General features: G+C 38.6%; 1 protein-coding gene across 1 annotated transcript; it reads left to right on the forward strand.

Moving 5' to 3' along the window:
• cilp2 (cartilage intermediate layer protein 2) lies at nucleotides 1-18,874 on the forward strand. Its single transcript, XM_087304203.1, has 10 exons — nucleotides 1-189; nucleotides 8,423-8,518; nucleotides 9,056-9,325; nucleotides 9,435-9,617; nucleotides 12,021-12,173; nucleotides 12,255-12,572; nucleotides 12,665-12,773; nucleotides 12,850-13,007; nucleotides 14,122-16,546; nucleotides 16,637-18,874. The coding sequence occupies exons 1-9, from the start codon at nucleotides 126-128 to the stop codon at nucleotides 16,536-16,538; spliced, it is 3,768 nt and encodes a 1,255-aa protein (XP_087160329.1). The 5' UTR covers nucleotides 1-125; the 3' UTR covers nucleotides 16,539-16,546; nucleotides 16,637-18,874.
• Nucleotides 18,875-19,003: the final 129 nt, after the last annotated feature.

A 19,003-nucleotide genomic window follows, 5' to 3' on the forward strand; every position in this document is an offset into this window, starting at 1 on the left:
AGACTTGATTTTGAAGGAAGGGGGGAACAAATTCATTGGTCGAGTCACTCAAAAACTCGACAAAGCCATATCTGTTTTTACATTTGTTTTGTTACAAGCAGCTGCCCATCAGTGACAGTGGCACTATGTGGGACTTCACGGTGGTGACGTTGGTGCTGTCTACTGTCTTTGTTGTGTCTCTGGCACAAGGTAATGTCATTTAAATAACTCTCTTTATTCTTAATTAATTACGCAACAGTTTGGATACAGCTGTCAGCACTTAAGTCCTAAGAAACAGCAGAGTCTGTTTGTTTGCTTGCATGGCTGGAATTATCTTTAGTAAATCAAACTGTTTTCCTACTAATCTGCTTCTGTTTTGCGTCGCTGCATATTAATTGACACTTTGAAAGGATTTTGGCATATTATGTGACTTTAAATAAGAATAAGGTGATTATAATTTAGGCAAATACCATCTGTCCCATCTGTGTATTTATATAAGCAATTATATATTTAAAAGGATGGTTCACCCAACAAATGAAAATTCTGTCATTATTTACTCACCCTTTGCCTTTTGCTTTAACTTCCTAATTCATCAAAAGATATCTTGAAGAAAGCTGGAAACCTGTAACCACTGACTTCCATGCTATTTTTTTCCTACTATGGAAGTCAAGAGTTACAGAGTTTCAGTTTTTCTCAAAATATCTTCTTTTGTGTTTAAATAAAGAAAGAAATTTAAAAACAAAAGGTTTGGAACAACTTAAAGGTTAGAAAACAGTGAGAAAATTTACATTTTTGGGTGAATTACCCCTTTAAATATTCTAACATAAGAACAGAGCAGAAGTTTTAGACTACCTTATCATATTGTCATGTATGTAGGCAAGTCAAAGAGAAGTCTTTGCTTTTGGAAACGTCTGTGGAGGAATTTATTATTTGAATGGCTGACTTACAGTCGTGAAATACTGGAAAACTGCCAAACGAATTCGACTGAAATTTGGACGGCACCATTTTATCCACATCTATTACCTTCACTGTCACTCCATCCTCTCGTCTCCGGTCCACCTCAAACTCTCTGCGGAATTTATTACCTGTTTCCCAACACGAGTAGACAGCCGCCGTTTACGGAAAATAGCGCCTGACGATGCTGAGGTCTAAGTCAAGGCTTTTAAGAACCTTTAGGGCTAAAATTCGGTATTTAAATATCCAGATGTCGCTCAGTCATCCGGTAATGAGCTGCAAGCCCGCGCGCTCGTGCCAGTTTCATCCAGGGGCACGGCGAAGCCATTTTCAACGGGCCAAAGTAAATATTGCCACTCTCTAATCTGCTCCATTCAAACGATTTATTCTCCAGATGTTTCACTTTGCTCTGAAGTTCAGCTGCCCGGTACATCGATGTCTGCTGCTTTGAAGTGAAAAATAGGGTGGAAAGAGGGATCAAAGGTAAAGTTGCGAGAGGCTACACGTCTCAATTTTGCTTTTTTTCCCCCCACATGAAGTGGCCACCGGCACCTTCGCGCCAATTAGATCATGTACTGTATGTAAAATAATTAGCTAATGTATGCATAGCCTACTATGAATTTGTCATTGAACGAACTGTTTTTGAATAAATTTCGCAAAATTAATATTTAAATGTTTTATTAGGCCTATTATTAGCAACAATAGTTATAGCCTATAAGAAATGACCAAATGTACCGTCGGGGTCATTCATTTATTTAGCCTATTTATTTATTATTTTTTATTTTTTTGGTGTGGTTTAATGTGATTAAAGTGATTTAGTTTCCCTTTACACCACTTATGACAGGTCAAATAAAGCTAGAACTATAAAAATGTGTATTATTGTCTATTTGTTCAGTTAAAAATATACGCTACATGGAAAAATAGAGGCTATACTTTATGGTAATGCGGTCTTCACTTATTTATAAAACAATCAAGGTGTGTTACAGTGATTTCACTTCCTTTTACACCATTTGTGTTAAGTAAAATCAAGACTTATATAGCAACAATAATGCATTTTTAATAAGTGAATCAATATGCAGTCTAAAGAACAATCTTATTAATGAAAATTATGGTCTAGTTTTATATTGTGTTAGAAATCTTTACATTTATCATTAAAAATCAAGTCCACTAAAATTTCTCCAAAGTAACAGACACAGCAATACACTCCAGTGTGTTCTATATTCAAGCCGACACTTCAGCTCAGATTTCTGGGTGCAACAGTTCAAAGACAAGGCAACTAATCCAGATCATTTTAAACACACACCCACCAATCTAGCTTGGGTTACATTATTATTCGGTGACAATAGAGTTGTTCAGCTTAGAATAATGGAGCACAGATGCATCCCACATCAGAGTCGGTGTCTCCTAATATTCCTCTCAACCCAATCAGACAGAGCTCACCATCATCTTCCATTCGAGCACACCTCAGCCAGGACAAGTGCCAGAAGCACGAAACTACTTCCACATGTTTGCCGACGCAGGATAAACACACAGACAAAACCACTTTGGAGCGCTCATTTGCATTCATTAAAACACGATGGGATGTGGAATGCAATTTCACGACCACTGCCTGGGCACACAGCCTTCCTAAATGAAATGTCTCTGATTTCAAACAAATCCCTACTTGTTACCAACCTCGTATACTACATTAAAGACATCACAGTGTTTTTGCACCCACCCTAATGTGTATGAGAATGTGGGCTAGCACTGTAGCGCTTTGTCAAAGGGATTACATAACATGCCGAAATGATTTACCTCCCCTTTTGGGAGAACCTGGGAAGAACTTTCAGAAAGTATGATGCTAATGCCAGCTAAATTTTGGCATGTTTTTGTGTCTAAACTGTTTGGAAGATTTTTTTTGATGATTCTCATTTAAGTAGCATGTCAAGAGAGCATGTACGCTAACCACTCTGCCGCAGCTTTGACGTAGCTCTTTTATTAAAGCCCAAAACTTGCATGTATTTTGATTAGCTTTTGGCTTGGTTAGGAATACACCAAACACACATTAAAAAGGGGGAATGTCTTATTAAAAGGCCACAGACTGTTATTTACATGAATAGATTAATTGTCTGAGCATGCCTGTTGGACACAGTGCAGACTTTATGAGGTGACTTGAGAAGTCCTAAAAAGAGTAATGATATTACACTTTAAATTGTGGGGTAAAACCCCTGGCAGTAAGACAGGTACAAAATAATCACGGAATTGCTGAACCAAGTTTAAATTACCCTCTTGTGTGAAAGCCATCTCCCAAAATAAAATTGGCACGAGTGCTTTGTTATGGGAGGGCAGGGTGTCAGTCTATGTTAGGAAGACACTGATATATAGTTGTGTATTTTTAGATGTTGTTAACTTATAGTTTCCACTTCAAAGTACATTATTACACACCTGATCCTAATAATGCCCTGTTACTGGGTGTGGATATTACAATGTTCCAGTGAGGTCACGGGCATGCAGTCCTTCTTTCTTGGAATAAATCAACTAGGTTATTGCTTATTATAAATTAGTGGCCTCGTATGTGTTATAAAGGTTTATTGCTCAAGTAAAAAAAATAATAATAAAAAATAATGGATTTATACCAGCAGCACTGCTAAGATGTTTAGGCCTTATACAATTTTTTGCTCTGAGGAACAGGGAAGGTTGGTTGGGTTCAGGATTGAGATGTGTGGAGGTTCGTCTTGGGGGGAAAGTGGGTTATGGCCAGGGCCAGACGGAATCTGCGGACGTTTTTTGCTACTTCTGCGGAGAATTTTGGTAAAAATCTGCAGATTTCTGCGGAATTATTTTGGGAGTATCCAGCGGAGTATCATAACTAAAACCTTAATATATTAAATAAAAAACAATAAATTACTGAATAAAAACTGAATAAATTCAGATTTACACATTTACTCAAGTAAATAAACAGAATTAATAATGAGCTAAAAATCTGCAGAATTCTGCGGAAAATCTGTGGAAAATCTGCGGAATTCTGCGCGCGCAGATTCCGTGTGGGCCTAGTTATGGCCCCAAACCTTCCCTATGAGCCCTATCAAGCCTTTGGATATGCACACTGTTCCTGGATTTTTGACCATTCAAGAACCTAGTTTAAGCCACCATCTTTTTAAGCAGATGATAAATGCACATGCCCAATTATATTTTATGGATATCTTCTTTGGTGTACTTTGGTGTGAATTGTAAATACCTTTTGAATAATATAAATCAGCACAGACAAATTAGGTAAATCTTATAGCCATGAATACTAGGGTTTGTTAGTCATGAGTTTACACATGCAGATATGCATGCCTTTCTTAAAAAATTCTGTCGTTAATGGAAAAGATGGGCTGTAGTTTTCCAAAACTTTTAGGAGTAAAAATCTAAATTGTACATTTGCATTGATGAACAACGGAAGAAAATTTGCCAAAACTGTAAAGCAATGTCAAGAAATTTAGGAGTACGCTTAATACAATTTAAAATTTTGAATAATTTTACTCAGTGTTTTCAGGCTTGGGTTGAAGGACTTTGCTGAATGCTGGAGAAATTAGAGCGAAGAAGGATGCAAGCCCTGTGGTCCTGTTCTAAAATACAGGAATTCTGGGTTAAAGTGCACAATTACATTCAGAATGTTTCTGGGTTCTGCTTTTCGTTTTGTCCTAAAATATATGTTCTGAGAGACCCGTTTGTGTTGGGGTCTGTTTTGAAGATGTCTGAGTGGATTCCAAAGTAATATGATTGGAAGACAAATCATTATGAGGGGTGGCATTCAGCAGGTTCACCATCATTTCAAGAATGGGTTACGGAAATGGGGAAGGTGGCAGCATATAGAAAAAATGACATATAGATTACTTGATAAATTAGATTTATCAGAGAAAATGGGGAAATAATTTGGCATTTCTGGAGGATGAATAAGGTCACTGTGGTGAAACGTAAGGTTAAAATGTAATTATCTTATTTGATTTATTTAAGTATTATTATTATTGTATTTTTATTTAACTATTAATATTTTCTGTATGTGTGCTTTTGATTTATTGAGTTTATAATATTTATCTGTATTTATGATAGCAACATCTAATTACTAACTGCTGCTTTTGGGAAGGGGAGAGGAAAGAGGGTGTTAAAAGGACGTAAAAATGTGTAAATTGATGGTACTGTTAAATTATATAAAAAAAAATTTAATTATAAAAAAATTCTGTCATCATGTCATCAACCCATTTAATTTTCTTTCTTCTGTTAAACACAAAAGGAGACATCTTGAAAAATATTGGTTGCTGGGAATCCATTGAACTAGTAATTTCTTTTCCTACTATGAAAATCGATTCGTGCCAGCATCCAGCATTCTTCAAAATATGTACTTTTGTGTTGAACCGCATAAAAAAACTGATAAAGGTCTAAAAAAAAGAGAAAAAAGTTATGACGTAATTTTAATTTGTGGGTAACCTATCATTTTAATGATCATTTTTGTCGAACTCTCCAGTTTAAACTTTAAGGAAATGATACAATTTAAAAATAATACAATTAGTAACAATAAAAATTTGCAACATCTGTATACAGTATGTTTACTTTCTAGCGATACAGACATTCATTAGTTTTTCTTCGGCTTAGTCCCTTATTTATCAGGGGTCACGCCAGTGGAATGAAGCGTCAACTATTCCAGCAAATGCACTTCCAGCCGCAACCCCGTACTGGAAAACACCCATACACTCTCTCATTCACACACTATGGCCAATTTAGTTTACCCAATTCACCTATAGCGCATGTCTTTAGATGGTGTGGAAAACCGGAGCACCCAGAAGAAACCCACGTGAACAGGGAAAAACATACAAACTCCATACCAACTGGCCCAGCCGGGACTCAAACCAGCGACCTTCTTGCTGTGAGGCGACAGTGCTAACCACTGAGCCACCATACCCCTGCGATAAAGACAAATTATGAAAAAGCATTGACTCCATGTGTAAATCTTCATCCAATGTTTTCAAAATATATTATGGATTTATTAAGGTATTCATAGATGACTAAACATTATGTGTTTCACCTATAACAATTGTGGTAAGTCAGAAGCAGGAAGCAAAGTCTGACATATAATAATCAGAACACTAAAGAAAAGTGACACTCGCCTCAATCTCAGCGGGCCACTCAGGATAAGTGTATAGCAGAAATAATGATATTCTCATATTCTGTGATCTGTACTTTGGGAATGGCAAGCGCTCTTTCAGGTGAACCTGCAAGGTAAATCAGCATAGCATTTGAGAGGAATATGATCCCAGTAATTGTGACTTGGAGGAAGTCCTGCACAGCTGCTGACTGACATGTCTGCCGCAGATAAGCGCTTCAGTGTGTGAGCATCGAGTAATTCCAGTAACAGTCCAATGTCAAGACACTGTGCTGTTTCTACTTGAGGATGTTAGGCTTGGCTAAGACACGTCACCTTTGAGGGAAAATATATATGAATGGCATTGGTGGATGTATCTCTTGGGTTAAAATTTCCTTATCACAGTACATTATGGCCTGTTTCCACATGAGTGGTATGGTATGGTAAGGTTCGGTTTGGTATGCTTTTATGGCTTTTTCACTATCCAAAGGTACCTAAAAGCGAACCGTACCGTACCACTTTTTGGGTATCCTTTGCAATGGGTACCTAGCCTGGCAAAAGGGTACCAAAAGGCAGAGCAAGACGCGCAACTGAACCATATTGGTTTAAAGAGATACGTCACTTACTTGTGTAACAAGCCCGAATGAAAACATAGCAACCAGCATGTTTTAAATACACCGCCAAGACCTTACACGGTAATAATATATACATAAAATAAAGAGCCATGGTCGACCCTAACTCAAACAAACCTTGTCGTCGTCTTGATGAACAGCCACAAGAAGAGCGAATTTCTTCAGCGACAGCCAATAGAAGCATCAGTACAGCTCATGTGATTCTCAGTGGCCGGTTGTATTCTGGCTGTATATACATACACAGACCTGCATTCTACACAGAAGCAGTTCGCCATTCAGAGCTACAGGCAGTTACAAAGTCGCTGCTAGTCTGAATGAGACATAAAGCGCATAATGCGCGTCTATATTTGAAATTTAAATACAACAAACGTGAGACTGATGCGAAAAAACAAAGAAATGCCAGAAAAAACAAAGGAGTAAATGATTCTTTCAGCAACCTAAAACATGAACAAACTACCATGTTTAACTACTATCATCACCTTTTGAACTACTATGAACTCGGAATGATGAAGTTGCTCTCTAATAGAGGTTTCATGTGCTGCTGAAGATTAAAGACACATATGAGAGGTTTGCACTGAATGGGGGCTATATGTTGCATGTTGTTTTTTTAACCTAAATAAGGACTAAATGTATACTATGTGTAGTTTTTCTGTAATTCGTAACATATTGGAGACTGTAAAGGTCTGTATGTGTTCATGTTGCATTTATTGTAATCGCAGATGTTACAGTAGACTATTTCGCATCATTGATCTGCAGTTATAATCAAGTCATGTTCATAGAAAGGTTAGTAATGAACATTTATGCACAATTATTTGTGTATAAAGCATCTGTTTTGTGAGAAGTGCTTCTCATATGATATGTGAACTACCTGTACAGCTTTACTGTAGACATTTTCTCGAGTAAGAAATCCGTTGATTGAAACTTTCTGTCGTACACCACGCCCACCAAAAGGGTACCATTGGTACACTTTTAGCAGTGGAAACGCAAGCCTCATAAAGGTGACCCGTACCGTACCACTCAGTGGAAACAGGCCATTATTAACATGTTCTGAAAAGTGGTTCAGGGATTAACCTTCAGAACGAAGCACTGTCCGCAAAAAGCACCATCCATCTGGGATGTGGGAGTGCATCTTATGGTAATGTCTCATCTAGAAAGCACGAGAAACCATGTGCTTGTTCCCTTTATTCTATCTTCTCCTTTGGGGCATGGCTAGTAAGTGTCTCCAGATTAATTTGAAAAGGGATGTAGAGGATACGGCCATCTTCCATATGTGAATAGCATCTCATATTGTGACCAGACAAAGCAGAAAGAGATACAGTGCAGAAATGAATCAAATATGTCCTCCACAGGGCAATCATCAGAGCAGACTAAAGTCCAAATCAGTCGGCAATGGATGCTGAGCAGATAAAAGTAGGCCACTTGGACTCTGGTGGCACCAATGCACAAAAAAAGTAATTTAATATGAAATGTCTTTTGCACACATTCCATTCACCGCAAAGCCAAGTAGGATTTTCCGATCGCATTCACAGACATGTCTGCAACCGAAGAAACGTGCAAGGAATAAGTTCTTCTGATCTATTACATTGCAAATTATATTGCACTGTAATAGATCAAACAAAATTTGAGTCCAGATTTTTAAGACCGAGTTTAGCTAGTCCCTAAGGAGGGCAGTGTTTCTTGCAGATCTAGTTGCAGCCAATGTTCCTTTGGTAGCACCTTTGCTGAGCACGCTATAATAACGTTTGAATTCCCTCAGGACCCATCTGGGACAGCTCACGTCTTCGGAGGTTAAACCAAACAGACAGAAACAGAAAGCTGGCTTACAACACCCTCGTGGAACCACAGACCACAGGTAGTTATGGATATATTAACATGCTCTCTTTAAGCAATCAACTAATTTGTGGTGTCCTAGTCGATCCAAACCACACTATGGATCTCTGTGATGCTAAAAAAGTGATGTAATGATTTCTAGAGTCATCCGTCTTCATTAAATGTGAGCCCTAATGATGAAGGCTTATAGCCACTGCAATGCTGAAACAATAAGACATTGACTCATTGAGGTGTAAATGAGTTTACACATGTTCTTAATTGGAGCAAGTTGTCTCTCAGACAATTCAGACAGCTCTCATTGCTTTGAATTACGTCATCCGATTCATACCTCCCATGGGACAGCTCAACATAACGCAACATGCACTTTTGCGAGACACGGGTTGTATTCTTTTCATATGATGAAAAAAGCTGGATTGATTTTTTTTTTTTTTTTTTGGAGTAAACCAAGCAGAAATCTGACGCAATCTGGAAAGTCTCGTTCTTCGCCTCTTTGGGTCACAGCAAGAGGATACTGTCCTTGTAAAATGTCTTACTCTGATCTTTGTTTTGTGTAACCCAGGCGTGACAGAGTGGACATCCTGGTTCAATATTGATCATCCAGGAGGAAACGGTGACTATGAGAGGTTAGAAGCCATTCGCTTTTACTATCGAGAAAGAGTCTGCTCACGACCTGTAGCGATGGAGGCCCGTACCACAGACTGGGTTGCAGCTGCAGATACAGGGGAGGTGGTCCATTCCAGTCTGGAGAAGGGCTTCTGGTGCATCAATAAGGAGCAGCCGTTTGGCCGCAGCTGCTCCAACTACCATGTGCGATTCCAGTGTCCACCAGGTACAATTAGTCAACAGACAATCTATCATGGTAGAGAAGAGTATTCCATATGGAGTTATATGCAGTTTAACATATGAGTGTACAAAAGTCTTCTGTTTTTTTTTTTAAGTGCACTCATACTGGACTGACTGGAGTGAATGGACGCCTTGCAGTGCCACTGCCTGTAATGATGTTGGCATCCAAGTCCGTCAGAGGAAATGCATGAGCACGCAACCTCTTCCATTGCTGCTTTCGCCCGTCTGTGTGGGACCTCACATTGAAAGGAGAGAGTGTTCAACACCACCATGTCAAGGTAAACAAGGAAAGAATATAAACTTTTTAAGCTGGTTCAATCTTTTCTCCCAATTTGACCAGGCTGGCAATAAGATGGTTTAACTTACCAATTAGTGGGTTCCAAGTAGGCTAGGGCATATCCAGATTTTGATACCGTCAAACATCCTCCCTATTTTACCTCGGTATACAGTATTACCGTAGGCCTACACAATACAAAAAAATTCTGATGTAAGGCTCAGATATTATCAACAAACTGTTGGCTTTTGCCTAAACCATTCAGAAACTGAATACCGAACACTGACCTTAGGTTTAAGGTTTTTTTTTATCTCTCGTGGTCACCTCTTTTTTTTTGCACAATTAGCCTCGTCTGTATTTACCGCCACTCCTTTCTTGTTTGGTTGAAATCCGAAATACTGTCAAACTGCAGAAGTTGTGTTCTTTTTTGAGACCAGGTCACTTGATGTGCCATCTTTCCCCATCTTTTTCGGTCTCCTCCACGCCGCATTGACAACTATACGCATTTTTAGGCATTAAATAAATTATATTTATTATTTAATTCTTGTCTCCTATATAAGTGCATTGCTTTTTATGATGGTATAGCGGTACTGAAACTGATATCGAAATATTACTAACTGCTATTTTTAGATCCCACGGTATACCATATTACCGTTTTACCACCCAAGCCTAGTTCCAATACGGGCTAGGCTGATAAACGATATTATATCGAATCACGATAAACTTTGTGTCAATAACAATGATAAGCTCTGGACTTTTTTATTCTATACTGATGCAAGAGCCAATCACATAGCAGAAATGTGCAACAATGGGAATATAAAAGTGTGTTGATATTAGAGATGTACCAAATTTTCGGCCAAAAATATTATGCCATTTAATGGACCCTCTAATTTTTGTGGCTTCAGTCATTCTTGGGAACTCTTTTTAATCTGGAAGCATTAACAACGTATATTGAAATGTATATTGTTATAGCTCAATATGGAAAATAATAATCAAGTGTGCATGTTTGCAATATCGCCCAGCCCTAGTTACAAGTACACACCACTTCCAAAACCATCTTGCGCTGGTTTTAATTTTTTTTAGCAGGATGAAGCCAGAACAGACAGCCTTGAGTTGTTACAAGCACACTGGATGCTTTTCAAACCAGATATGTCCAAATATTTGTTTTTGTCACATTTCAGAATCACTTCAATTGTATTGACTCTTTACCCCACTGGTTTCCACTTAGGATCCTCAAGTGTGATCACATCCTGCTGACATTTACATGACACATGTGGTGCCCAATTAGCTGGCTAAACCCAAACATGTTTCTGTGTCTAGAGCTTGGTTGTCTTTTATCTGAAAATCAATGCAACCACACTGGCGGGGATGTCAGAATGTAGTCTGACATTTCTGTACACACAAATCTATAGATGTACACTCACCAGACACTTTATTAGGTACACCTTACTAGTACTTGGTTGGACCCCCTTTTGCCTTTAGAACTGCCTTAATCCTTTGTGGCGTAGCTTTAATTAAGATACTGGAAAAATTCCTGAGATTTTGGTCCATATTGACATGATAGCATCTCAAAGTTGCTGCAGATTTATTGGCTAAACGTCCATGATGTGAATCTCCCGTTCCACCACATCCCAAAGGTGCTCCATTGGATTGAGATCTGGTGACTGTGGAGGCCATTTGAGTACAGTGAACTCATTGAAATGTAAAGAAACCAGTCTGAGATGATTTGCGCTCTATGACATGGTGTGTTATCCTGCTGGAAATAGCCATCAGAAGATGAGTACACTGAGGTCATAAAGGGATGGACATGATCAGCAAAAACACTTAGGAAGGCTCTGGCATTGACACGATACTCAATTGGTACTAATGGGCCTAAAATGTGCAGAGAAAACAGGAACCAGTCTGGCCATTCTCTTCTGACCTGTGGCATGAATAAGGTATTTGTGCATACAGATTTGCTGCTCACTGGATATTTTCTCTTTTTGTACCATTCTCTGTAAACCCTAGAGATGGTTGTGCATGAAAATCCCAGTAGATTAGAAGTTTCTGAAATACTCAGAGCAGCCCATCTGGCACCAACAACCATGCCACATACTGATACTCGGTTTGAACTGCTGCAGATCGTCTTGACCACGTGTACATGCCTAAATGCATTTAGTTGCTGCTAATTAAAAATTTGCATTGACAAACAGATGGACAGTACCTTATAAAGTGGCCAGTGAGTGTATATAAAAGTATGTTATGTATGAGTGTATTTTAGTATGACATTTGCATAAATTTGATCAGGCTTTTTTTCTAGCATCTACTGTAATTTACACCATAAACCTGATATATTAAAGAGGTGCAAATTTTACTAACACAACAATAGTTAACTGCTCCTATTTTCACTGAAATCTTGACTTAATAGCCATGTGGAGCCAGTGGGGTTCATGGGGAGCTTGCTCAGTAACCTGTGGAAAGGGACGGAGGACAAGACGTAGGACATGCCACAGATCTTCTACTAAGATTCAGTGTACAGGACGACCCATAGAGGTGCAAAAGTGTGGAAATCCATGCCCAGGTGAGGTGTATTAAAACAAATATGTTTTGTCAACCTACAATAGTTCTCTTGACTACATAGAAATCAAAAATTATTTTACAGTGAAATGCAAACGTGTCTGTCCTGGGGGACGTCCCGATAAGAGCTGCAGCTACTGTATCTGCGATGGACAGGCACTACATGGGGAAGTCTTCAGCATTACAGGGGTCCCAGTGATGAATGCCACGGTGGCTTTGGCCAGCCAAGCCAAGATTATCCGTGCCCACACTGATGCCAAGGGTCAGTTCAAGATGGATGGGCTGTGCATCAGTCCTCAGACCCAAATTGTCATTAGAAAGGATAAATTTGCACCTGCCACTCTCCCAGTGTCCAACAACAGTACTGATGAACTTTGGGTACGGGCTATCTTGCAATCATCAGGTAAAAAGGACAATTTTAAAAAGTTGAATAATTTCATGTACATTTGAACAAAGCTCACTATGTGATGGATTGTGCTGTTTTATGTCTGACAGAAAAGCCATATATTGAGAAGCATCCTGAAGACAAAGTACGTTACGAGGGACAACGTGCAACTCTTTGCTGTAGAGCAACAGGATCACCAAAACCTGACAAATATTACTGGTAAAAACAATGAATTTGACAGTTTTTTGACAAATAGTGGTAATGTCCTAGTAATTATCATTTGTTTATTGCAAAGGTACCACAATGGAACCTTACTGAATCGTACAATTTTCAAATATGACGAAGATTTGATATTGCGAGACCTCAAACCAGAGCAGTCTGGGCAATATCACTGCAAAGCAACTAGTCTGACAGGCAGCATCAAGTCTACTTCAGCGGTCCTCACTGTTTTCAGTAAGTGCAAAACCATTTTAACAGTCAAGAGGGATTTGCCATTATACTATTTTTGCAAATGTCCCTAAAGTACTCTATTAAATATTGAAGGCTTCGATTAAATATTAAAGCCTATAATGTCAAGTGACATGTGGTGAACAATATTTTATTATGTTTAAGTTGGTAGAAATTACCACTTTCTAAACAAGGAATGACTGGCAAAAAGTTGTGGTGGGCAGAATAAAGTTCCTAAATCCCAACCGCTTTTTATATTAAAGTGAAATCCAAGCTTGTCGATAAATCCTATTTTTTCATTCTCGGACAAGTATGCATTTCCACATTCGCCGACATAACTACACATTGTAAAAATTCCCATGATGCTTATTATCCAAGATATAGATTGTCAGAAATAGTCTGCCGAAATGTGTGCTAAAGCAATCAGCCCTATACTTTGTCTGAGGGAACTCTCTGCTTTTGAATCATTTTGGCATATATAATGTACTTTGCTGAATGAAACACTAACACCTGTCACAACAGGATTCTTAATGGGGGATGATTAATGTGCTTTATGCACGCTTACATTTAAACAACAGCTACAGGGAAAATTGTTTTCCATAAATTTAATTTTTGAAAACCCAAATAAGATTACATGGTTGCTCTCTAGAATAACTGTCATTTGAAAGAAAAACAGCACTCTTGTGAATAAATGAGCAGCATTTAGATTTGAGGGGTAATGTGACAATAATAACTGCAGTCATCAATATGGTGACACAATAAAAGAGTTTTTGAGAAAGCAACCATGACTTTTGTCAGGCTTCCAAGATCAGTGACCTAATATTTGTTCATAATAAAGCATTGTTCATAGTTTGTTCATAGTTCATCAAGTTCTATGTAACAACTTTGGCTAATAAAGGTCAACTAATGACCTTTAACAGCCAAAAAAAAAAAAAAAAAAACATATATATATATATATATATATATATATATATATATATATATATATATATATATATATATATATATATATATTGCTTTAAATAATTTTACTGGGAACTATTAAGAAGTTTTATGCATTAAAAGAAAACAAGCCAGTGGGATAAGATCTCATACTGATTTGACATTTTGTATTTTACAGCTAAAGGGACCCCAGCATGCAAGTCAACACCTGAAACCCACCTGATCAAACTACCATTAGACTGCAAACAGCCTGGAACAGACTCCAAATTTTACAATGCAGGTCGCTGTCCACACAACAAATGTCCTGGGGCACTGGACTTTGACATGCGATGCAGGGATGGAACAGGTTTCTGCTGTGGGGTCAAAGAAATGGACGCAAAAGAAATCAACTGTGGCCGCTACACCCTCCCTATCAAGGTTGTGAGTGAATGTGGCTGCCAAACTTGTGTAGAGCCTAAAGTTCTTGTACGGGGCAGGGTGGTGGCAACAGACAATGATGAACCTCTGCGCTTTGGACACATTTACATTGGGAAGGAACGAATAGGTACTACAGGATATCAGGGTGGCTTCACAATCCAGGTGTCTCCAGAAACACAGCGTTTAGTGGTAAACTTTGTGGACCCTTCTCAGAAGTTCATTGACACAATCAAGGTTTTTATCTTTGACAAGAGAGGAGGTGCAGTCTACCATGACGTCAAAGTGATGAGGAAGCAGGAACCTATTGATATCAATGCTGCAGAAAGCAACACCATTTACCTAGGTGAAATGAAGGATGAGGATCCCATCGGTCAACTGGTCATACCTCCAAACTCTTTCCATAAAAACACAGGGGAAGTGTATGAAGGGACTGTTAAGGCCAGTGTGACATTCCTTGATCCACGCAATATTACAATGGCTGCTGCCGCCCCTGGTGATCTTAACTTTGTCGATGATGAAGGAGACATGCTCCCTCTCAGGACATATGGAATGTTTTCAGTAGATTTCCGAGATGGAGAAAACCAGGAGGTTCTAGGAGCTGGTGCAGTGCAAGTTCTCCTTGATACAGAGCATGTCAAAATGCAGGAGCACATCCCTGCTATGAAACTCTGGTCCCTCAATCCTGACACAGGTATTTGGGAGGAGGAGAGTAACTTTCAGCCAACACAAAGTACCATTGCTGGCACTGGGAGAAACAAACGAGAGGAACGCACATTCTTAATAGGAAATATGGAAATCAGGGAGCGTAGGTTGTTCAATCTTGATGTACCTGAAAATCGCCGCTGCTATGTCAAGGTTAGGGCATACATGAGTGACAAGTTCTTGCCCAACGAGCAACTCGAAGGAGTTGTAATAAACTTGATTAACCTGGAACCTAAACCTGGTTACTCGTCAAATCCGCGAGCCTGGGGTCGCTTTGATAGCGTGATAACAGGACCAAACGGTGCTTGTCTTCCAGCTTTCTGTGATGCTCAGAGGGCTGATGCTTACACAGCTTATGTAACGGCTATAATGGGAGGAGAGGAACTAGAAGCAGCTCCCTCAATGCCAAAAATGAACCCAAACATTATTGGTGTGTCTCAGCCATATTTAGGGAAGTTAGATTACCAGCGTTCAGATCATGAGGACTCAGCACTCAAAAAAACAGCCTTCCGAATAAACCTGGCCAAACCAAACCCTAACAATTTTGATGAAACAAATGGACCCATCTATCCTTTCCAGAGTTTAATTGCATGTGAAAATGCACCTGTTGATGCCAACCACTTTCGTTTTTTCCGTGTTGAAAAAGATAAATATGAATACAATGTGGTACCCTTTCAGGAAAGTGACCTTACATCTTGGACTGGAGACTACCTTTCCTGGTGGCCAAATCCACAAGAGTTCAGAGCTTGCTTCATTAAAGTTAAGATTCATGGAGCTACAGAAATTATGGTAAGGTCAAGAAATCTTGGTGGGACTCATCCTCAAACAAGAGGTCAGTTGTATGGTATTAGAGACATTCGCAGTACTCGAGACTTACACCATCCCAACACCTCTGCTGCTTGTCTTGAATTTAAGTGCAGCGGGATGCTCTTTGATCAAGGTAGTGTAGACAGGTCACTCATTTCTGTGATCCCACAGGCCAACTGCCGTCGTATAGGCATTAACAGTCTCCTGCAAGAGTATCTGATAAAGCATCCCCCTGTTCTTCAGAATAATGAGTCACATGCATTCAATATGTTAGCACCCGTTGATCCCCTTGGACACAATTATGGAATATACACCGTCACGGACCAGAACCCACGCGTTGCCAAAGAGATCGCCATTGGCCGCTGCTTTGATGGAACTTCAGATGGTTTTTCCAGGGAGATGAAGTCAGATTCTGGAGTGGCACTGACGTTCAGCTGCCCTAAAAGAACTGTGAATCGCGAGAGCTTATTCCAACGCTTGCAAACAAATCCAGGCCTAACACTAACACAGATGGCACGGGAGATGAGGGAGTCCCAGGGATTACAAGTCAGAAGAGGGTCAACTCAAATGGTGGCCTACCCCTTTGGCCAACAGGGCAGGAGCCAGAACCGCAGAGCCACGAACACTAACAGAAGGAGACCTGCTTCAAGGACACAACCAAGACAGTAGATCTTTAGGTGAGTTCATTGAGTGCACTTTAAAATAAAAAGATGAACAAAAACAAGATTTTTATGAAAATAAAGTGTATGCTTTCTTTCCTCTTGTAGGTCTTTCGGGTAGAAGAGAATCAAGGAGAAAAAAAAAAAAAGAGTAAAAATAAAAAACTGCAATGGAAATCCCAAACTTGGCCAGTCGGGTGATACTGGATGCTCTGTACTAACAGAACAATATCCGTACCTGATTTTTCCGAACACATTTAACACATTCATTCTAGTTGTGTATGGAAAACTGTCCTCTCATACGTCCTCAAAGTTTACCTCATTGTTTAAGACTTTTTTTTGTTTTGTTTTTGTAACTTGGCCAAATTCTCCAAAACATACAAGATGATGCCATTTATTTCCAATGTCAAACTTGCTTATGTTGAGCATCCTACGTTTAGAATCCTTTTCTTTAATTGATTAGTGTCATCCATTGATGATATGCTAAATAGCCGAGATTAGTTTGTACGGGTTGAGTGTGACAGCTGCTAATCCTTTTATCAACTATCTGGGATGAACAAGACCCAAGGCTGAAATAATGCTTATTCTGTCTCACCTCCTTTTCCACATCACCAGTCCAGTTATGATTGGTCTGACCAAACTCTGACTGACCCAAACCATGAATAACATGCCACAGCACAATGGATCACCAAGCTAGACTAAACAAACCTGTGGTGGGACATAAAGAATAATTTAATCGCCAAGTTCAAGCATAAATTAATGCAGCATAAGCAATTTTCTCCAAAATGCATTCGTCCCTTTAAATATAAAGTGTTCTTTTGAATTAAAATCCAACTAATGCAGTATGTGTGTATGTCTACATCTTGGTAAACTGATTGTATTCTTTTTTTTACTGTTTCTTGTTTCTGTCTCCTTAAGTGCAATAATGAGTTCTAATAATGACTTGAGTGTCCTGACAAAAAAAAAAAACATCCTATGTTATGAGCCAATCAACCATAGGTCTGTTTAAAATGTTGGGCTATACCCTCAGTAATTGTATATCTGGAACTCAAATTAGAATCTGTTTTTATCCTAGTCCTAATGAATCTGAGTTTGCTAATCCAAATGCAGTTTCCTTTCCTTTGACCAGCTGACAATGCAACATGAATTTGCAGTTGCAGTATTTTAATTCCACTCAAGGGACAATTACAAAATCCAACAACATTTATTGGATTGTACTAATACACACCTGCATGATGGACATGAAATGGACAACTGTATTTTTAGAGGTACATTTTGCAAGTGGCATTGCAATTGGGATTTTATTATGGTAATTCTGCTTTGATTTGTCTAATCCCTTACTCTTTAAAACGCCTCACTATCCTGTGTTGGTTCAAAGCAAAATGTTAATTGGGTTGAGGGATTACAGTGCATGTTTTAATAGATAATGCGCAAAAGTTAGTCTCTGTACCCAAAGAGCCAGTACATATGTAATAAAATCTAATTCAATCTTCAAAGAAACAACAATACAGTACCTCAAAAACAAAGCTATATTGGTTAATCTGGATTAAAGTGAGATGAGTGGAAGAAAAAATAATCAAATTGAGAATTTTGCACACTGTAGTTTAGTGGTGGAATTGTTTTATAATGCCGTGCAGAGTCTGCAAACAGGCTGACTGTAATGAGATTTTTTTTTTTTAATGAGAAGATTGCAATATGTAAAAAGTATGCTAAACTGTCCCTAAAATTATGTGGAAATAAGAAATCATGTAACTTAAATTCACAAATTTCCTGTTTAAGCTGTAAAACACATTTTTATACACAAAGTGCACACTTACATTTTTTTCCATCCCAGACAATCTTACATTTAAGTGTTGTTGAGTCATACCTTTTTAACTTGAACAGCTTTTGTAATTTTGTAATATATACCTGTTAATGTAACTTTCAGCATTGCTATACTGTACATTTTAATTTTAGAGGCAGGCTGGGGGTGGATTTTGGAATGAATATGGTGCTAAAAAATTAGTTGGCCTCCAGTTAGCTTTTAAAAGAGTGTTTGTCCTCGCTTCAACTGTCTGGCTGGTCTCAGGGAGACTACAACTTTTCCAGGAATATCCTCTGGCAAAATGTGCATTGATAACTTTACCGTTGTCTACACTACAAAGCGCAAGTCGAAAAGTTGCCTGTGCATTCTCGGAAATGTCTCTTCATGCTTGCTTTACATAAAACAAATCCATGCAAATCGTATTGTAACTTATAGTGCATGAAATGTCCTGCCTTGCAACCTCAAAAGCCAGTTTTATGTGTAAATTGTGGAATACCATGTTTGTCATTGTTTAGAATGTAAATAAAGATCTCTTATAAACACATTTTGTTGAAATTTTTATTTAAAAAAAAACTGCAATACAAAAGACGTACACAATGATACAACCATTAGAACATATTTAGCTTTTTATTTCATTTTGTTGTCTACATTGACTGCATAGCTTTAACCAC

Source organism: Danio rerio, chromosome 22 (genome assembly GCF_052040795.2).
Source record: "Danio rerio strain M-AB ecotype USA chromosome 22, GRCz13ab, whole genome shotgun sequence".
Lineage (NCBI taxonomy): Eukaryota > Metazoa > Chordata > Actinopteri > Cypriniformes > Danionidae > Danio > Danio rerio.

What these genes read in the sequence shown, in the direction of transcription:
- cilp2 (XM_087304203.1), top strand. Translation starts at nt 126, where the DNA reads ATGTGGGACTTCACGGTGGTGACGTTGGTGCTGTCTACTGTCTTTGTT. An exon ending in CGTGGAACCACAGACCACAG is followed by an intron (nt 8,519 to 9,055) that starts GTAGTTATGGAT and finishes TGTGTAACCCAG; the next exon opens with GCGTGACAGAGTGGACATCC. An exon ending in AAACCTGACAAATATTACTG is followed by an intron (nt 12,774 to 12,849) that starts GTAAAAACAATG and finishes TTTATTGCAAAG; the next exon opens with GTACCACAATGGAACCTTAC.